General features: G+C 41.7%; 1 protein-coding gene across 11 annotated transcripts in view; it reads right to left on the bottom strand.

Moving 5' to 3' along the window:
• The window catches only part of plekha6 (pleckstrin homology domain containing, family A member 6), a 71,489-nt gene that overhangs the window by 23,930 nt on the left and 29,022 nt on the right, over positions 1-18,537 (bottom strand). For 3 of the 11 annotated variants that reach the window (XM_028997698.1, XM_028997699.1, XM_028997693.1), the window contains 4 exons: positions 9,607-9,690; positions 6,946-7,078; positions 4,852-4,956; positions 4,644-4,716 (listed from right to left, as the gene is read on the bottom strand). In XM_028997698.1, coding sequence (XP_028853531.1) covers positions 4,644-4,716; positions 4,852-4,956; positions 6,946-7,062 — 295 coding nt within the window. In that variant the 5' untranslated portion in view covers positions 7,063-7,078; positions 9,607-9,690. Of the gene's footprint in view, positions 1-4,643; positions 4,717-4,851; positions 4,957-6,945; positions 7,079-9,606; positions 9,691-13,348; positions 13,572-18,537 lie in introns of those variants that run through there. The other 8 variants (XM_028997691.1, XM_028997694.1, XM_028997701.1 and 5 more) reach the window with 6 other exon arrangements.

Genomic DNA, 18,537 nt, shown 5'->3' with positions numbered 1-18,537 from the left:
GTCTCATTGAGACTAAACAGAATCTAAAATGACAGTGTGTGTTGCATGTTGTCTGGAAGACAAAATAGCTGAAGTCAGATCTTCTCAATGGAAGTTAAAATCGGGTTCAAAACTCCCAAATGGAAAATCATGTGACTCTAAGCAGAGTTCTATGGATTCACAAATTGGCCTAATCAAATATGTCCATTGTAGGAACATACAGGGCTGTGACCAATAAAACTGAGACAAAATGGATTTAAATGGATGAATCGGGAATGACATTCATTCTAAGGGGCTTGTTGGATGGGCTGAAGGGAACCTCCAGGAACAGGACAGACACGAGCCATAGATACATACTTCCTGTCAACGAAATAAAAAGTCATGCACTCTAATATTGGCATTGGTTCGATTTACATTTACATTTACATTTGCTGCATTTATCAGACGCCCTTATCCAGAGCGACTTACAATCAGTAGTTACAGGGACAGTCCCCCCCTGGAGACAGTCAGGGTTAAATGTCTTGCTCAGGGACACGATGGTAGGAAGTGGGATTTGAACCTGGGTCTTCTAGTTCATGTTACCCACTAGGCTACTACCACCCCTTCTGCAATCTCACATTATTTCTGTCTTTCGAGAGTGGCATTCATTTTCTGGATGGACAGTCTTGTAGACAGTCCGACCTTTCATCCGACTATCCTAATTTCAGCCTCCTTTGTCTGATGCATACTGAATACTGGATGTGTTTTCCGACATGGTGGTTAAAGAAATGAGAAGCTACTCATCAGTTTGGGTTAAATAACTTCTTACCAGCTGGAATATAATCATCCATGCAGGAATTATCCAATGGGATAGACTTAACAAAGTCTATTAACTTTCTTAAATTCAGGCAGCGTACTTACATACTCAGCCGCTCAGTAGTGAGGGACTAAAGAGGTAAACCATATGGATTTCTGACGGAGCAGCCAGACACGTTCCCAGGCTGTCCACACACACACTGCGCCGTGCACATGCGCCCGCTCACACGCCTGTTACACGCGCACGTAGAGCACCCAACCCCTGGGTCACGGGATGTGGCTCTGTTTGACCTGACAGCGTTCCACGGTGAGAGGTCATCACATGCTCATGCACGAAAAGGTGAAAGGTTACACCCCCAAGCCAATTTAAACCGGGGTTCTGAAGGCCACATTCTTCTGCTAAGACTACAGAAGTTTTGGAAAGCAACACAGAACCAATTCGTTCAAGGTTAGTTAACGCCCTTGTATAAAGAATATCATACAGCTGAACAAGTTATTAAGTTTTAGGTACAGCAAATAGGCTTGTTATATGAAATAAGCTGGAATTAAAGCCCTTAGCTGGTAGCAATACCGACCACAATCACATTATTATTTATTAGCAATGAATTATTAACAAACCTCTCAGCCGGCACACAACACATTCTGGTTTGCCAGAAAGTGTTCTGTTGAATCTCTGAATGCACGCAATTGAGGCATAATTCTTTTGAACAATAGAAGGGGGGGTGAAGAGATTAAAGGTTTTTTTGTCGCTGTTGGTTGACTGAATGGGTGGCCAACAGAGCCCACACTGCCCTGCAAAGCTTAGCTTCACACAACTGACTGCGCTCACAGTGGGGCTGATAATCATCAGAAAGGCTGAACAAGGGTCGATAGACCATGACATGAATCTACACCGTGCAGAGCGGGGGGGTTCAGCAATCCGAGCTGATTAACAGGGAAAAAGTACGCAGGAAGTGTACCAATTCTGAATTATTACTTCACATTATATCCTCATCAAATCCAGCCAAGCCAAGCTGAAGCAGAAAAAAAGTCACTTCATACTGAGGTTCAGCACTTTAAATAGATGCATATGTTCTTCTGTCTGAAGAGCACTAGGAATGTGTGGCCTGGTCAGATGCTGGTACGAGACTAGTGGGAAGCCACTTGCCTACGAACCAGAAGACCATTAAGTCCCAGGTTCAAACCCCACTTACTACCATTGTGTCCCTGAGCCAGACACTTAACCCTGAGTGTGTCCAGGGGGGTTGTCCCTGTCACTACTGATTGTAAGGCGCTCTGGACAAGGACGTCTGAAAAATGCTGTAAAACATTCTAAGCAATCACTCCGGTTTTAATGATGACATGATTGAGATTTCCTGTTATTAGCTACAGTTCTGCAACTCGTTTTTGTTGGTAGTGAGTTAATCATTGACAGGGATAAAGAGCATCCTAGACACAAAGTAAGCTTGTAAAAATGTAAAAAGCTTGTAAACCTTGTCCTTAAGCTCCTTGGTAAATGGTCAACAAAAGCCATTCAAAATGCGAATGAGAAGGAAGGAACATTAAACCCGTTGTAGCTACATGTTGCATTCATCTCTGCTGGACTGATCAATACGTCACATCAGCAGGTGTGGTTTTTATGGAAGTTCCCTGCGTCACACTGGAGAATATACCTGAACTGACTCTGTATCTCCATTCATTGTTGTTTCTATTAATATTATTTTGTATTCATTGCTGTATACAATGCTGAATAAGAAAAAAAATCCTTATATGGGCTTCTACAATTTAAGGTTGTGCTTAGGTTCCACGTGTCTAAACTTAAATGATCTGGTATTTATCCGAATGTCGATCCCCACTGTGAAACATGTGGACATAAGGAGGCTTCCTTTATTCATATGTACTGGTAGCCTATATGTGTGTATTTTTGTCTTTATTAATGCAATTAACAAACTGTACCCTTTTACAGTTGTTAAAAACAACTGTAAAATTTAAAAAAAAAAATGTATTTGTTGATCTGTCTTCTAGCATGAATTTCTTTAGGAAATGCTCTTTTGCAATTCAGTGTTTTTTACTCTTAGATGTCATCCATACTCTGCATTTTGCACCCTCTTGAACTCTTTGTGTACATAAAAAGCAAAAATGCCTTAATCAGCCCTTTATAAAATGATCAGTCAATAATTTTCAGGGTTTAACCTATTAAATGCCAATTTAATAATTTGAATCACTTTTTTTTACTTAAAAGAAAACAATTAAACAATAATTATTTTCCATATAATAAACAGTAGGGGGATGAGACAGTGGTGGTAATTAGAGTCTTGGACATGTCAAAGATCAACAAGAAAATTGATTTGATTGCATTTGTATTTTTTGTGTAGTGTCAAATAATGCCTGTCAACACATGTTATGACCAAAAATGAACTATTTACTTATAAATAGATTTAATTATTCATGATATTATTGCATGCATTAGTACTATATATATACCTAGAGTATTTTATAAAAGTAAGATATATGCTGAAAAGACACCAAGACAGTCACAATAGATAAATTAGTATAAATTCTATCCCAGAATATTGGCAATACACGTGTTTACTGCCTTCAAGATTGCAAAAAGCAACACTTCAGATGGATAAGTGCCACTACACAACAGTTTTCACACCACAGCAGCTCACACACAGACCCGAACAGAATATTTACAGGCATGACTAACATTACAGTACACCAGTGTGTACTGTAATTACACGTGTTGCACAATGCTGTGGTTCTGACGTTGAACTGCTATTCCTCAGGAATCTCCACATATATGTCACAATTCATATGACAGTCTAAGACCTCACTTTATCACGAGAACCAGAAAATGATTTGCTACACTAACAAGAGCAAATGCAAAATATTCCAGTGAAAGGATTCATAAATCCATTTCATCATGTTGCTTAACACTGTAAGGCTGAGTCAGGCCTGATAAGTAGAGTTACCACACAATTACTGGACATAGATTGAACAAAATGTCCACATGATGTCTCAGAAAAGTCCGATACTCTGCTGCACCTATTCTATCAGCCCAGCCACACCCTATGCTAATTATTGCGGCCCTTGTTTTTGTCCCAAAAAAGGCATTTTGTATACAGCAAGAATATACAACATAAGAATATTCAACACAGAACACTAACACAAAAGCAAGAATAAATACCTTAAAACAAGAATAAATACTTGATGGACAACAAAAAAGCTAATAATAATAATAATAGCAAATGGGCTAATAAATAATAATAATAATAGATGGAAATAGGAAAAAACTGGAAAAATTACAATATGTTATTAAGTAAATGTTTAAGGGCAACTGTAAGGCAAATGGTAAAAACATGTATTCTGCATCCATCTCGCACATTCAGCACATCATGAATTACTTTTGTCGGACTTACACATCCAAGAGGGCAGGACTAATGCTGATCGAACTTGTGTCTTTTTCAACATGATGCAACCTTTCAAGATATTGGTCAGAAAGAACTGAAATAACTCCAGCGACCTCAATAAATTCCTCCACTTTACCAGCTACATATTCAGGTTTAGGATCCCCTGCTTTCATGTAGTCTACTTATCCTGCAATGTAGCTTACCAGCTCTGCTGGAAAATCACCCATGTATGGTATCATCATGTCGGAAAGGAAACAGCTTCAGACCAAACCAATCATCTCTACAAGATCAGGCTAGACTGATTGATGCACTTATCCTTTAAATTTTTGCACTCATAGCCCTCCATAACCCTCCATAACCATGAACATTTTAATTAAATGGTCACATTGTTGCAATGCCTGTATACAACATTACTAATTTGCTACGTCTGCTATGAGCCAGTATGTCATGAACCTGCATACAACAGGTACAACTTACCTTTGTAGTAAAAGAGACAGTGATCGGTCAGCACGAACCAGCGCTTGTTCCACTGCTTCACCCCACTGCTGGCCTATGGGTGAATTCAGGTAAAGATCCCAGAGTTATGTTATGACCGGTAAGTGACGTGTTATTTGTGCAAGAGGATGGTGTGTTTGCTCAAGCCAGTCACACCGAGGCAATAAAATCTGAGTTACGGGGACGGTACCTGCTTGTGGAGCCACCCCTGCCTGGTGACTTCAGCTTTTGGATTCCGCCGCATGGAGTTGGAGCGCTTCCCAAACGTGGCGGCTCTCTTGGGAGTGCGTACACCCTGAGATGGGAAGTATTCAGAACAATAAGTATGACCTTTGCTTTGCTGTGGTCTGTCACAAGTGACAATAAATCACTTTCACATTCACATTTTCCTAAAATTTCAAATCACATGATTCAACAGAACACAGATAACACAGCAAATGTTCAAAAATGCTAAATTGTACACCTTTATCCTCTAAATAAGATCCCTTCAAATTTGATGTCTGCTACGGTGGCAAAGTTTAAAAAGATTCAGCTGGGAGAACATCTAGCAACTAATGAAGTGAGCTGATATCAGGCCTGGAACATGATTATGACATGATCTCTCAGAAGTAAAGATGAGCAGAGTCTCTCTAATCCGTCTAATGCTTTTGAAACAATGTTCCTCAACATCAAATTGCAAAGGCTTTGCAAATATCATCTTTAGAGACCTTTATTGGATTCCCGAGGTCTTCAGGCCCTCAGGTGACACTGCATCACACTTTGGCGTGATTGTGTCAATGACATTACTGAATGGGCCCAGGAATACTTCCAGAAACCACTGCCGCCAAAAACAATCCACCAGGCCAGCCGCAGATGCCATCCAAAGCTCCAGAAGTGCCATTGTGTCATGTGGGCCAAGACTGTTTCAAAGAAGGAAAGTGTTCTATCATCAGATGCCATGTCCTCTGGGCTAAAGAGGAGGGAGACCTTCCAGCACATTCTCAGTGTTCAGTTCAAAATCCAACATCTCTGATGTATAGAGGTGCATATGTGTATGATATGGGCTGCTTGCTGGTTTTTGGAAGGAACTATGAATGCTGAAAGGGGTACAAACAGAGCGCAACATATGCTCCCCTCCAGACTTGTGTATATCAGCAGGACATAATCGCAGATTACAGCTATTACAGCAGCAGGGCTGTCCAGGTGCTGAACTGGCCTGCCTGCAGTCCCAAGCTTTCCAGAACCTCTATCAGCCAAGAAGGGGACCAAATTCCAACACCAAAACTCCAGAAACACATAACCTCAATGCCCAGGTGTCTTTTTGTAAAAGAAGAGGAGCTGCTACACCAAACACGCCCCTGTCCCAACTATTTTGAGACCTGCAGCAAGCATCAAATTAAAAAATGAGCTAATTTTGTGCATAAAATGTGAAATTTCTCAGTTTAAGCATTGGTTATGTTATCTGTGTTCTGTTGTGAATAGAATACAGGCCCATGTAAAAGTCTTTTACTGTTCTTTTTATTCAGATTTTAAGAACTTGTAGAATTTGTAGTTGGCTCCAGCAAGGTGGTGAGTAAGTGGGGTTTGACATTAGGTCAAGTTGTCCTCATGAGTGTATCTGTCAAGATGGCAAAACTGACATTCAACAAACTCAGAAGCAGCAAAACATCATCCACCACCAAACCCAGCGCCAGATTTCTATTTTCACCTCGCCAGCAAACCACCAATTATTTTAATATAGAGCATTTCAGTTTTTTGCTTTCAAGCACAACACAGACTGGTGAAGGGTTGTAGTAGCCTAGTGGGTAACACACTCGCCTATGAACCAGAAGACCCAGGTTCAAATCCCACAAATCGTGTCTCTGAGCAAGACACTTAACCCTGAGTTTCTCCAGGGGGTGACTGTCCCTGTAACTACTGATGGTAAGTCACTCCGGATAAGGGTGTCTGATAAATGCTGTAAATGTAAATGGTGAAGTGAATGACACTGTGATGGATAAAGAAAGCAGAGGAAGGAGGAGAGCTGCTATCATTCTAGAGATGATATGATTCAACTGAAACGATCAGAATATTCAACTCTTGACACCTTTTTCCTACATCCAATACATCAATGTCAATAACTGACAGTTCAATGTGCAATATACCCAATGCCCTATATATATATAAGATAATCAGTCTTATTCACTTCACCAGTAAGTAGTTTAATGTTGTGGCTGATATGAACACTTCTCCCTTTTCTACTGCTGTAATTGTAGAGTTTGGTTTACCATGATCCCCCAGCACAGAAAGCGACAGCAGTACTGACCCGCACGTTGGGCTGCGACTCAGTAGGCGGCTCGGATACCATGGCGACGTTGTTGCCGTTGGTGTTGCCGCCGTTGGTGCTGTTGACCGGGGCTCTTCCTCCGGCCTTCCCATTCATGTCCAGGTCTGAGCTCCTGCGAGAACAACGGCAAAGTGAGACAACAGAGCTGTGGCTCCCCATCCCCACGCCACTGACATCCACCCTCCAGCATCTGCTCTTCATGCTCTCACAGGGATGGTGAGTCCAGCCGAGGGAAAGGATGATGGGAAAAAAGAGGGAAAAAGAGAAGCTCTGCTTCTGGAGAGACTATTTTTATGACCCCACTGGCAAAGACAGAAGGCCGCACCCACTGAGCCTGCAGTTTAAAAACAGGGGACGGTTTCTGCAAAGAATGTCTGAACTGAAGAATCCTGAAAAACAAAAAGAATGAAAGGAAAGAACCTGCAGCCCCACCCTTGTCAACTGATCGATCTCACTCTGGCCCCTTCTGCCCCCTCCAGCAGCTATTGATCGGTTGACCAGCAAGACGGATGAATTCACAGTCAACTCCCCGGAGCCCTCCATTTACATTTTAATCGCTTTATTACATAAGACAATAATGTAATGCAATGTCGTTAGCACTCTGACAATGACACATACACTAATACAGCACAAGGCCAACTCATACACTACACCCACGTTATGCTCTCCTGAGAGCGATGAAAGAGCCATAAATAATTTCACTTCCTGACCAAAAAAAAGCTGTTTTCTCTCTTTTTTTGAGATGGTGCCACAAAAAGTAAAGTAAACATGAATTATTCTAGCAATTATTCTGAGTCTGTGTTCAAACTGCATGGATGACGTAATTCGTTAGACCAAAGAGCCTTGACTGGCATGAAAGCCGGAACCTGATCCCTGGTGTTTTTTTTTACTGTAGCAGCCGTTTAGTAGCTGACAGTGTACACAGTGTGTGGCGAGACAATGGTCAGATCTGCCAACACCGCCGGCCCACAGAATGGTGGCATATCCACTTTACCTGGAGTTCTGGAACCCCCCTTTGGGATTTTTTTATTCAACCCATATACACTCAACAATACATGTATTAATTAATTAATGGATGAATTAATTAAACAGTTACTGATAAAGGGGCGCTGTCTGTGGTCCTGATACCTGCACTGATCCCTGCTGAAGTGAAAGTGAAGTGATGTGTATGTGCTGTACGACAATTTTTTAAAAGAAATATCCTACGGTGGTTAGTGATATGGTCTCACGGCTCCAAGGTTGTGAGTTTGTGACCTGTGTGAGCAGAGTTTACATGCTCTCCGGGTTCCTCTGGGTTCTCCGGTTTCCTCCTGCAGTCCAAAGGCTTGTACACTAGGTGGATTGGTAATTCTGTGTGAGTTATTGGTGGATGTATGTTGTTGTGGATGTTTGTAGTGACGTCACGGTGACGGTGAAGAACAACCGTACCACTCACGCTGATCATAGAGCGTGGCATCTAGATATCATGACTGTATTTACTGTTTTATGTGGGTTTTATTCATAAATACCATACCATATTTATTTATAAAGTACTTCAACTGAGCTGACCAAAGTGCTGTACATTAGAAAAATAAGTTAAATTACGAGGAACAGGACAGACATGGACAAAAAGTTCATTAAAATAAAGAACAAAAGAAAACAGAATACAATAAAACATAAAACAGAGAATATTTAAGACAACGTATTAAAAGAGTTAAGAAAGGACTGCATAAGAAACCATATAAAACACTGCATAAGAACCATGTCACACTGGGTTTAAAGCCAGGGAGTAAAAGTGAGTTTTTAAACTAAGTGATTGACGGCGGCTGTCTGACAGTGATTGGTAGGTCATTCCATAGACGTGGGGCAGCCACTGCAAAGGCTCTGTCACCTCTGTGTTTGTAATGTGACCAAGGGACAGACAATATGGGGTGGAGTGTAAGAATTGAGTAAGTCTGATAAATAGGCTGGAGCCGAGCCATTCAGTCATTTAAAAAAAACAATAAAATATTTTTAAACCGGACTCCGGGTTTAAACAGGACTCGGGGAACCAGTGTAGTGACTGTTTGTACCAGTGAGAAAACTGATGCATTATGTACTAATTGAAGGCGAGCGAGAGATGTCTGGCTGATCCCAAAAAGCCATGAATTACAGAAGTCAAGACGCAATGTAATAAAACCCTGATTCACTGTTACCAGTGAATATTGCAATATTGTTAACCTGTGCATCCATTTTCAGAGTTGAGTCCATTTTAACACCAAGGTTTGTAATCAGTGATTTTCCACAAGGGGCTAGGGAAGCAAGGTCAATACGGGGGTCACCACTACCAAAAAGCATACATTCTGTCTTACTCTCATTTAGGTCCACGAAATTTAAGGCCATCCACCTCTTGACATCAGTCAGACAGTCGAGGAGAGGTTGGATCGAGCACCGCTTGTTACATTTAAGGGGAAAGTATACCTGACAGTCATCTGCATAGAAATGGGCACCACACCAGAGACAAGGCTACTGTTAGTAATTTAGAGGATATATTTGCCCCAAAGTTGGGAATGCCTCTTTTAAAAGGTGAAGAGGAATAACGGCTAAGGGGGAACCTGAGGGTTTCATTTGAGAAATGACAGTTCGGGACAGCTAGAGTGCAGAAAGGGAGTCGGTTCTTACGAGAGAGGTTTGTGCAGTTGTCCGTTCTGCTCCAGGTGGATGTGGATCACTGGGTGTCCCGCTGTTCCGATTTGGTCATTTTGACTGCAGGAGAGAAAGGGAGAGTGAGAGAGGCGCTGAGAAGCACAGTTAGAGAGACTATCGATCTGCACAATCACATTTTTTTTCAATTCATTATTCAGTAGCACAATGATGAAGCACTTGAACTGTGTACCTGTTTTAATAAACAGCATCAGCATTAAAAGCTCCTAATATGCAAGACATCAAACATAGACGTTGTGCATGCTGCCAGCAAAACGTGAAATATTCAGATTGATATTGTCAACTTTTTAATGTTCCTAATTATCCTTATATATAGTAATACTTATGTTACACAACATTTTTTATTTCATTTTTAAGTACACTCATACACTTCACAACTGGTAACAAATAAAAAAAAAAAAAAAAACACTGCAAATGTATTTGGTCGGCATGGTTTGATGTATTGAGTCACTTTACTTCTGAAGACAAAAGCTGCAAACTTCTGATGGATCTGAGGTGGGATTAGCAAACCCACATTCTCTTCTGGAGCATAAACAAAAGGTTTGTTTGAAACCTCCTGGTGAAATAATACCACAAGGTAACGTGAGACCCAGACTACACAAACACACGCATAGTACTGTGAGCTCTTTCAGGCTTTTGCAAGGTTCCAATGAGGGACGCAAATTCCGAACATGAAAAAGCCTGATAGCTGCTCCAGACAACTTTATGACCAATCAGATGTCATGTGGCTGAGTTGATACGAACTAAAAGTAATAGAAGCTCAGACCCACAGCGGATTAAAGAATTGATGAGTGGCAGTGGTGGCCTAGTGGGAAAGGATCCGGACCCGTTATCGGAAGATTGCCTGTCATGGCTGCCCACTGCTCACTGAGGGTGATGGTATAAAAGCAGAGGACACATTTCACTGTGTGCACTGCACTTAAAAAGTGAACGCTGGCTAAACATCTGTCACACCTAATATTTTAGCATTGCCGTAATGTGAATAAACCAAACAAGCCTGCTGTCAGTAGCCTTATAGTAAAGTAAAAAAAAAAAACAATTTACTCATAAGCATAAATTAGACATCTTAGTTTAAAAGAGCAAACTACTATTTTTTAAACTTCTGCAATAAGAAAACATGAACTCTATTTTATCATTGACGTAATGTAAATAAACAGGTTACAGCAGGTTTGTTTGGTTTATTTACTGTATGTCGATGCTAAAATATTAGGTGTGACAGATTACTTCAATTATACTTCAAGTTTAGCCACTGTTCACTGTGTCACATGTGACAACTAATCACCTTCGTTTTCAGGATGTTTTCCATAATTTGATGGATGTCTGTCTCTCGGTCTCTCTGTGCACTTGTTGTATGTCTTGTTAATACATTATATGTGCACTGTATGTCTTCCCCTCTGTGCAGTTGTAGCATAAGCAATTTCCTGATTCTGATCATTTGGGACTGATTCGCATGAATGCCTGCAGATTTGAGAAATTTTGTTTTGTGGGTCCTTATTTGTAGAAAACAGAGTTTTCTGGTTTGCCTGGTAATAACCTGATAATAAGAACTCTACCAGCTGTTCCTGGGACAGTTACTGTACAAAAAGCCACCAGGCTACTTAACACTTTATAATAAATTACCTGATTCTTATATCCCCACCTGCCCCCTCAGCTTTAAATCTTTTACCCCAAAATGTCACTATTAACCTTTGGAGTCGCATTGAAACATATCTGAAATTGAACATGAAGTGATTGTCATTATGAAGCACAGCAAATACAGCACACATTTTAATGAGCAGTTGGGGTGGTACCTTGATCAAAGGGACCACAGTGGCACCTCGACAGATCAGGATTATGAGTCTGCTTGCTTACCTGCTAGGCCACCACTGCCCCTGTGCATATGCTGACATGTTGATATATGTACGGTATCTTTCACACCAATCGCAGCAGCTTACTCTTTTTCAACTGATATTTAATTGTATTTATTAAATAAACAAGAAATTTCTTACTGATGATGATATTATTAGGTGCCTGGTGTCCTGTGTCATGATATAAGACACAGACACAGGAAGAACTGCTTGCTTGGATCAATACAATTTTACGCGTGTGTGAGTGTGTGTCTGGGTCTGCCTGGGTCAGTCCCCACCCTGTCCCCAGTGTTCCAGGATGGGTTCTGGCGGTAGTGACCCTAGTTTTAGTATTTAGATTAGTATTCTCTGGTTAAGGACAGTGAGTGAGAGGTTTAAATAATAACAATCAGCATCCAAATAATCCACCAACATAAAACAAAATGGCTGCATGAGTTCAAAAAAGTATTTTTTTGTATATTGAATCTTTTCCAGTTGTATGAAATTATACATAACAAATCAAAAATTGGATGCTGTGAATCTTTTGATTTGACGAACATGAGCCTCCTGGCAATGAAGCTTGCTTGATAGCTGTTTAAAAAGAATACGAACTTGAATGATTTTGGTCTATTATAGGCATGAAGTGCTGAATATGGCTGTGTGCTGGAGCAGGGGACATTGTCCAGGACAATGTAATTTGTAGTGGTGAGTCCAGCGCTAGGAGGTCTGACCTTTGGGAAAGTGGAGCGGTAGCTTGTTTGGTTCTCTTCCTTAAGTTCAGTTTGAACACTTTTAGTGTCTCTTTTTGGGGATTGTGTCATAAGGGCGGGGCTGATTGTAATTCTGGATTCCTGCCACATGCCGAGTGAGATGGCGGTTAGCCACACTTTGAGAAAAAAAGCACACATCCTAATTTCCACGATATAAATCTAAAGAGAGTTTTATAGCCCCAGAGCAGAGCAGACTGCAAGTCCAGGATCGTCATGGTGTTAATATGATGGACACAAATTAGGTGTGTTTTCATGGACCCTAAAATTGCACAAGTAGAAAATAGGAATTGTGAAAAGAAAAAAAAAGATATGTGAACTTAAAAAGTGTCGCATAAAAACTTTATCGATCACATTACCAGGTCACATAATGTTCTGCAATACACGCCACAGAATGTCTGTTCTGTTCAGTTCCGTAAAGGAAACATTTAATCCACCAATCCCCCCAAAAATCTGGACACCAAACGCTGGTCCTGTGGCTAGAAAGTGAAGACGGGACGTAAACAACTCCTGGTGGCATGGCATAGTGTGGCCGAGTGTTTCTAAAGGGGGGGGGGGGGGGGGGTCGAATAAAGTGGCCAGACTGGCAGAATCTTGTCTGTGGGAGTGAGCACACTTGTTCATTCCTAACCTGCAAACCTACGTAGACCCCCGGTTTCGTCCACATAAAATGTTTTCAGGCCACTAAGCCATCGTGCTCCCATTAACATTACCAGATAATCGCTAAAAAAAGTTTGCTTTCAACTAAATGTGACCCTGTCAATAGATGACAATGTGCACCCTGTTACCGTCACCCTGATCCGACTGGTGAAGCATCAACACACACCCACGTATGGCCAGACCCCAGACACGTTAAATACACACGCTGGGGCACACACACACACACACACACGTCCCTCTCCAGCACTGCAATGCAGTTATCCCTGACCTAGAGACTCTGAATTCTCCTCACACTGCAGCTGCCACCACACACACACACACACACACACACACACACACACTCTTACATACATGCAGACACATCCCCCCCCCCCCCCCCCCCCCCCCCCCCCCCCCCCCCCGCCACGGTCCTCGCAATATCCCCACCCCCTTCCCCTGCTCACCTACCTCACTCTCCGGTCGGCGCGGAACTTGAGCATTTTCCCCCGGATCTGTCATATAACCGGCTGAGGATGGGCTGTCGGCAGGAGGAGGGGAGCGGGGTGCCACAACCGGACCCTTTTATGGCTGCCACTGTTGGGTGCTGCATATAATAATTGCTGTCCTCCTTTCTCTCCTTGAGAATGTATGCTGTAGCCAGTAGCCAGTCCCCTCGCTCTCTCTCTCTCTCCCTCTATATCTCCTTCATGCGCTCTCTCACGTTCCTAGAACTGCAGGGCTCAGCTTATTCGCTTGCCAGGTCTGTCCGTCTCTCTCCCCTTTTTTACACACGTACACATTCTGTCTATTTGTGCCACTCTCTCTCTCTCTCTCTCTCTCTCTCTCTCTCCCAGAGTCCCATGTGGGACTCTGGGGGGTTCATCACTAAAGACACCCTCACGGGAGTCATGACAACCTCTGGAGGCAAAGGGTGTTGGCATTGATGAACCCAGAGCAGAGTGTATATCCTTCCCCCTGCCCCACCCCCCCATCATAATCAAATCTATATTTCTTACCCGGACATGCTCAGCATTATTGCCATAGCTCAGGGGACAGGAGACTCAAATTAAAATGTCACTGTCACACAGGCATGTGTAAGACATATTCCTAATACCATCACAGCCAGTTTTGCCCTTAGAGCTTGGTAGAACATCAGATGAACAGGAAAATCCTTTGTATTAAGGCTCCATGGGAAGGAAATTGCACTAAAACTTTATATTACACAATGTGTACAATGGAACATTTCATAGAGAAATCCATACTTGAGCAATCATGGCTCAATACACTTCAGTTTAATTAATTAAAATCAGAAAAATGACACTAACACGCTCACCCAACCACTAAAGTTAATCATATTGTAACTGTGGGTCAGAATTGACAAATCAAGTCACCCCTGTGGTGACAGCTGTTTATTCAGTAGTTCTAATTCATGACTATGTTCTGGACCCGTAGATCCCTATGACTATGTTCTGGATCGATATTCTAAGACAGTAGAATAAACTGAAAAATTCAGTTTTGTGATTGGGCCACTGATGTGAGGGATGTCAGCAGTATTAAAACCTTAAGGGCCCTATTCTGATCACAGGTGGTATCGCATCATTTAAAGCGGTCATACCAGCGTAACACGGCAGTGCAGTTTTTGGTGTAGTCACGCATACGGCAGAGGTTAGCACAACAGAAAGACACCAGGACTGACTGACTAACGTTTTACTAGTATTCCCCTACAGGAAAGAACCAACAAAAAAAGTAATGAATTATTTAATAAAAAATTACTCTCTCTCTCTCTCTCTCTCTCTCTCTCTCTCTCTCTCTCTCTCTATATATATATATATATATATATATATATATATATATATATATATATATATATATAGAGATTATGTAAAATCTCTCTCTCTCTCTCTCTCTCTCTCTCTCTCTCTCTCTCTCTCTCTCTATATATATATATATATATATATATATATAGAGAGAGAGAGAGAGAGAGAGAGAGAGAGAGAGAGAGAGAGAGAGAGAGAGAGAGAGAGAGATTTTACATAATTAATATATAATACATACATAATTATATAATACATTAAAATTTCTGAAAAACGTTTTTAGTTACATTACTTGTTATATGACCACACTCTTCAAAAAAGAGTGATAGCTTTTTTATTTTATTTTTTTTAACACAGTCACATTATTGGAAGAAATAAACTTGAGATGAGCCCAGTTTTCCTCTCTCCTCATCCTTCACCAGTGTTGAGCTTTTTAGATGAATGTTACTGCTGCATTACTGCGTTACTGTAGTGTCTGTGGCACCCTGAGAATGCACGACTGTCCAGAAACTGACGCCATGTTTCGTCTTGCAAAACAGTCAACTGTGCAGATTGTTGTACAAGACAGGATGTTTCCACGTTTAATGATGAACTTACATTCTGGGTCCCTCTGGAATGTCCCCACAGTGAGAACACCAGAGAATAGACATGTCCGCTCATTTACATGAATCTCCATCTTCCCTCCCACATCATGAACCTGGAAAGTCAACCAGTCTGCAGTATTATTTATCTTGGAAGTAAATGGAAGTTAGAGAGTGGGTAATATCCTACAGAAGCTTGACTTTCCCTGGACAAATCACATTTCAATTTCATCAGCAAAAGTATGTTTGAACCATGTGGTTGTCTTCCAGGTGGATTTTTGTAGATCTTTTCTACACTGTTTGCCTGTCAGAAGCCATTGGAGGAAAAAAACGGCCCACCTCATGCTTGCGTGAGAGAATGAGTGTTTATCTGTGCTCTGTATCTTCGGGACATAAAGCATAGAAGTGAAGGAGCATGATAAGTTGCTCTTTAGAAGACTCGGGGAGGTCATGTTTGCCCTTATCAGCAGACAGATCCACTAACACCTTCACAACAAACAAATGCCTTTAAAAAAAAAGTCTGAGACGCCAGACAGTGTCACAGAACCTCGGTTTTGTTGAGATTCACCTATTAGCAAAATCGATGTAAGAAGTAAATCAAACAGGGCAATTCTTCCTTATGAACAATTCATAAGGACGAGGAATGAATCCCTCATAAAGGGCAATCTCCACCCGGGCAGCCCCCTCTCGCCGTCTGCACATAAATAGCGCTTACGTAAGGGACAGCAGATTAGCGTTCAGGAGCGAGGCTGACTTTATCAGCAGACGTCTACATGCCGAGCACGCACAGCACAAAAGAGCGGCTTAATGCCGTGGTTGAGTCACCTGATAACAGGGGGCGGGTGGTCGGAAACCCCAAAAAGGGTCCTTTTTGTCATGCGCGTGTGTGTCTTGCGTTGTGTTGCGTCACGCCCCGGTGATGACTACTAAAGTGTTCCTGGCATCTCATAACTTAGAGCACGACACTTCCCTTTTTCGGGGCTTCGCTTTTTGTAAATATATATATATATTTTTTTAGCTGGTTCTTTCTTTCACTTTTTTTTCTATCCTTTTGTCAATATGCCGCACCCCTAGACTGACAAGGGGTCCTATCCACCTTCAGCTTCCAAATGAGTGTTCAGTTCAGGCAAGAAAGAGCATCTGAGGGATGCTTAGAATGATCCCTCTCCTTGACACTGTGCAACACAGTCACAGACTCCTCCCATCTACATGCAGGAAACGCCTAAAGCACGGCTAATCATCCCCATCAGAATAATTACGGGTTTCTGGTTGATCTTGGATTGCTTCAAATGGGCAGCATTATTGTACTGATACTGGGAGTTCCCCCTTGTTTAACCATGATGCTCCTCGGGGCTACTGTTTCTTCATCACCAGCCATGCTCTCATAGTATTCACTGGCGCAGGGGCTGGATTTAGTTTCCATTTCTAATTTATGAGAACAGCTATTGATTTTTGGCGAAGCATCCAAATAAATCAATGAACGCTGCTCTAGAGCAGCTTGGCACCAGCATGTGAATCCGTAGCTTCGTTAAATCTTCCATTTCCAACCACACTATTGTTCCCCATGCAGCTGTGTGCAGGTCCGATTTCATGCTGCATCCACAAAATGGATTTTCTTCACTTATCGCTGATTACATCCATATTATTCAAAAAAGAAGCTTTGAGAAACAATAGCATGATGCTACTGCACTACACAATGGAGATCGGGTGCCGGTAATCGGCAGAAGTCCTATCTGGTTTCGTGGTCTGAATGGTGTGCTTTATATGCACGGAGAAGTAATCTGTCAGGCTGCTCCAGATGACACCATGCGCCCTGAGGAGAGACTGTTGCACTGGCTGGTGTCTATGCTTGTCATCCTTACACAGATATTCACCACTTCTTTGTCCTCACTGCACTATTCCAGGGTACGAAGTATACACTATTGAGAACAGAGACTTGGTCCCAAGTCTGGATTTGGACAATGATGCCTTGCAGAAAGCGATAAACACTATTGCATTCCCCTGCACCCAACAAATAATGCCACGTTCCGGCATTTGAACACACTGAGCGGCGAGACACTGCAGCCCAACTCTGTCATTCTCCATTGGCTAATTGCATGGTTGCTGTAACCGGTTAGACAGGGACTCATGGCATTCAAGCCTCCTCATGAGTAAGAGCAGACAGGGGAGGAGGAGACAAAACACTGAGCTACTGCATGAAAGGAGGGTCAGAATCATGTTGCCTACACTCACTCGCTCACTCACGTCTGTATGGACTGCTGGAGCTCATTCGAGGATACTGGGTGCAGGACGGGGACTCACACCACAGGGCATGAACACACACCATTAAATCACATTTTAATGTAACTGGTTAAACTGGTGAAAGTCCCATTGCTCTTAAGAAATCACCTTTAACTGCATGCTTGCAAGTATTTTCATTAATAAAGCATATGGACATCAGCAATGTGACATTTGGATTTTGTTTAAACAGCAGTTTCACATCGGCTATAATGTTTTTGCAGTCATTTATGAAGATTGATTGACTTTATCTCTTCAAGTTTATTTGTTCTAAAAAGTGAATTTGTAAAATAAATTTAAAATAGGGTGCCATGTGACATCATAATACATTGACACCTGAGTATCTGAGAGTATTCACTAGTAAATCGACTGCTGCACAAAGGCTGTTAGGAATGGAAACCTTGTCTTTTGTAGCATTTAATTACAAACTATTAACCTAACCTAAAAACGGTGTGATATGGGTTCTTATTGGTTGATTCTGTAAGGTTAGGTTGCCCCTGGCCCACCAGGTGGCACCGTATCACTGCTCTGCCTAATTACCCTAATAACCGCCATGTATTTCACATGTCATTAGATTCCTATTTAAGCCCTTGCCTCCCTCAGCTTGTATCGCTTGTGACTTGTGTGCATCCCCCGTATGTATGTCTAGATATTGCTTTCATACAACAGTGTGTTTATGCTCGGCCCACGCGCCAAATGACTTTGTGTTCCATTTATTAAAACTTATTTCTCCGACATGAAAAGATCTCAGATTACTTACTAGAGAGTCCTTGATTTTCAGGTTGAGATTATTTCCTGGATGTAACAAAATTAAACAGATTTAACCCAAACCGGGCTTCAATGGTCCAAATGTGATAAAAGGCAGTTAGAATTTAGTTCATCTTAATTCACAGGATTAGCATTGAAATGTCTGTGAAATGTGTATATTTATGTGGTTAAAAGAAAATGTATGGAAATTCTCAGATGGCCACAGCAGATTTTTTTA

This window comes from Denticeps clupeoides, chromosome 12 (genome assembly GCF_900700375.1).
Source record: "Denticeps clupeoides chromosome 12, fDenClu1.1, whole genome shotgun sequence".
NCBI classification, from domain to species: Eukaryota; Metazoa; Chordata; class Actinopteri; order Clupeiformes; family Denticipitidae; genus Denticeps; species Denticeps clupeoides.
This window is presented reverse-complemented; position numbering and strand designations above follow the sequence as displayed.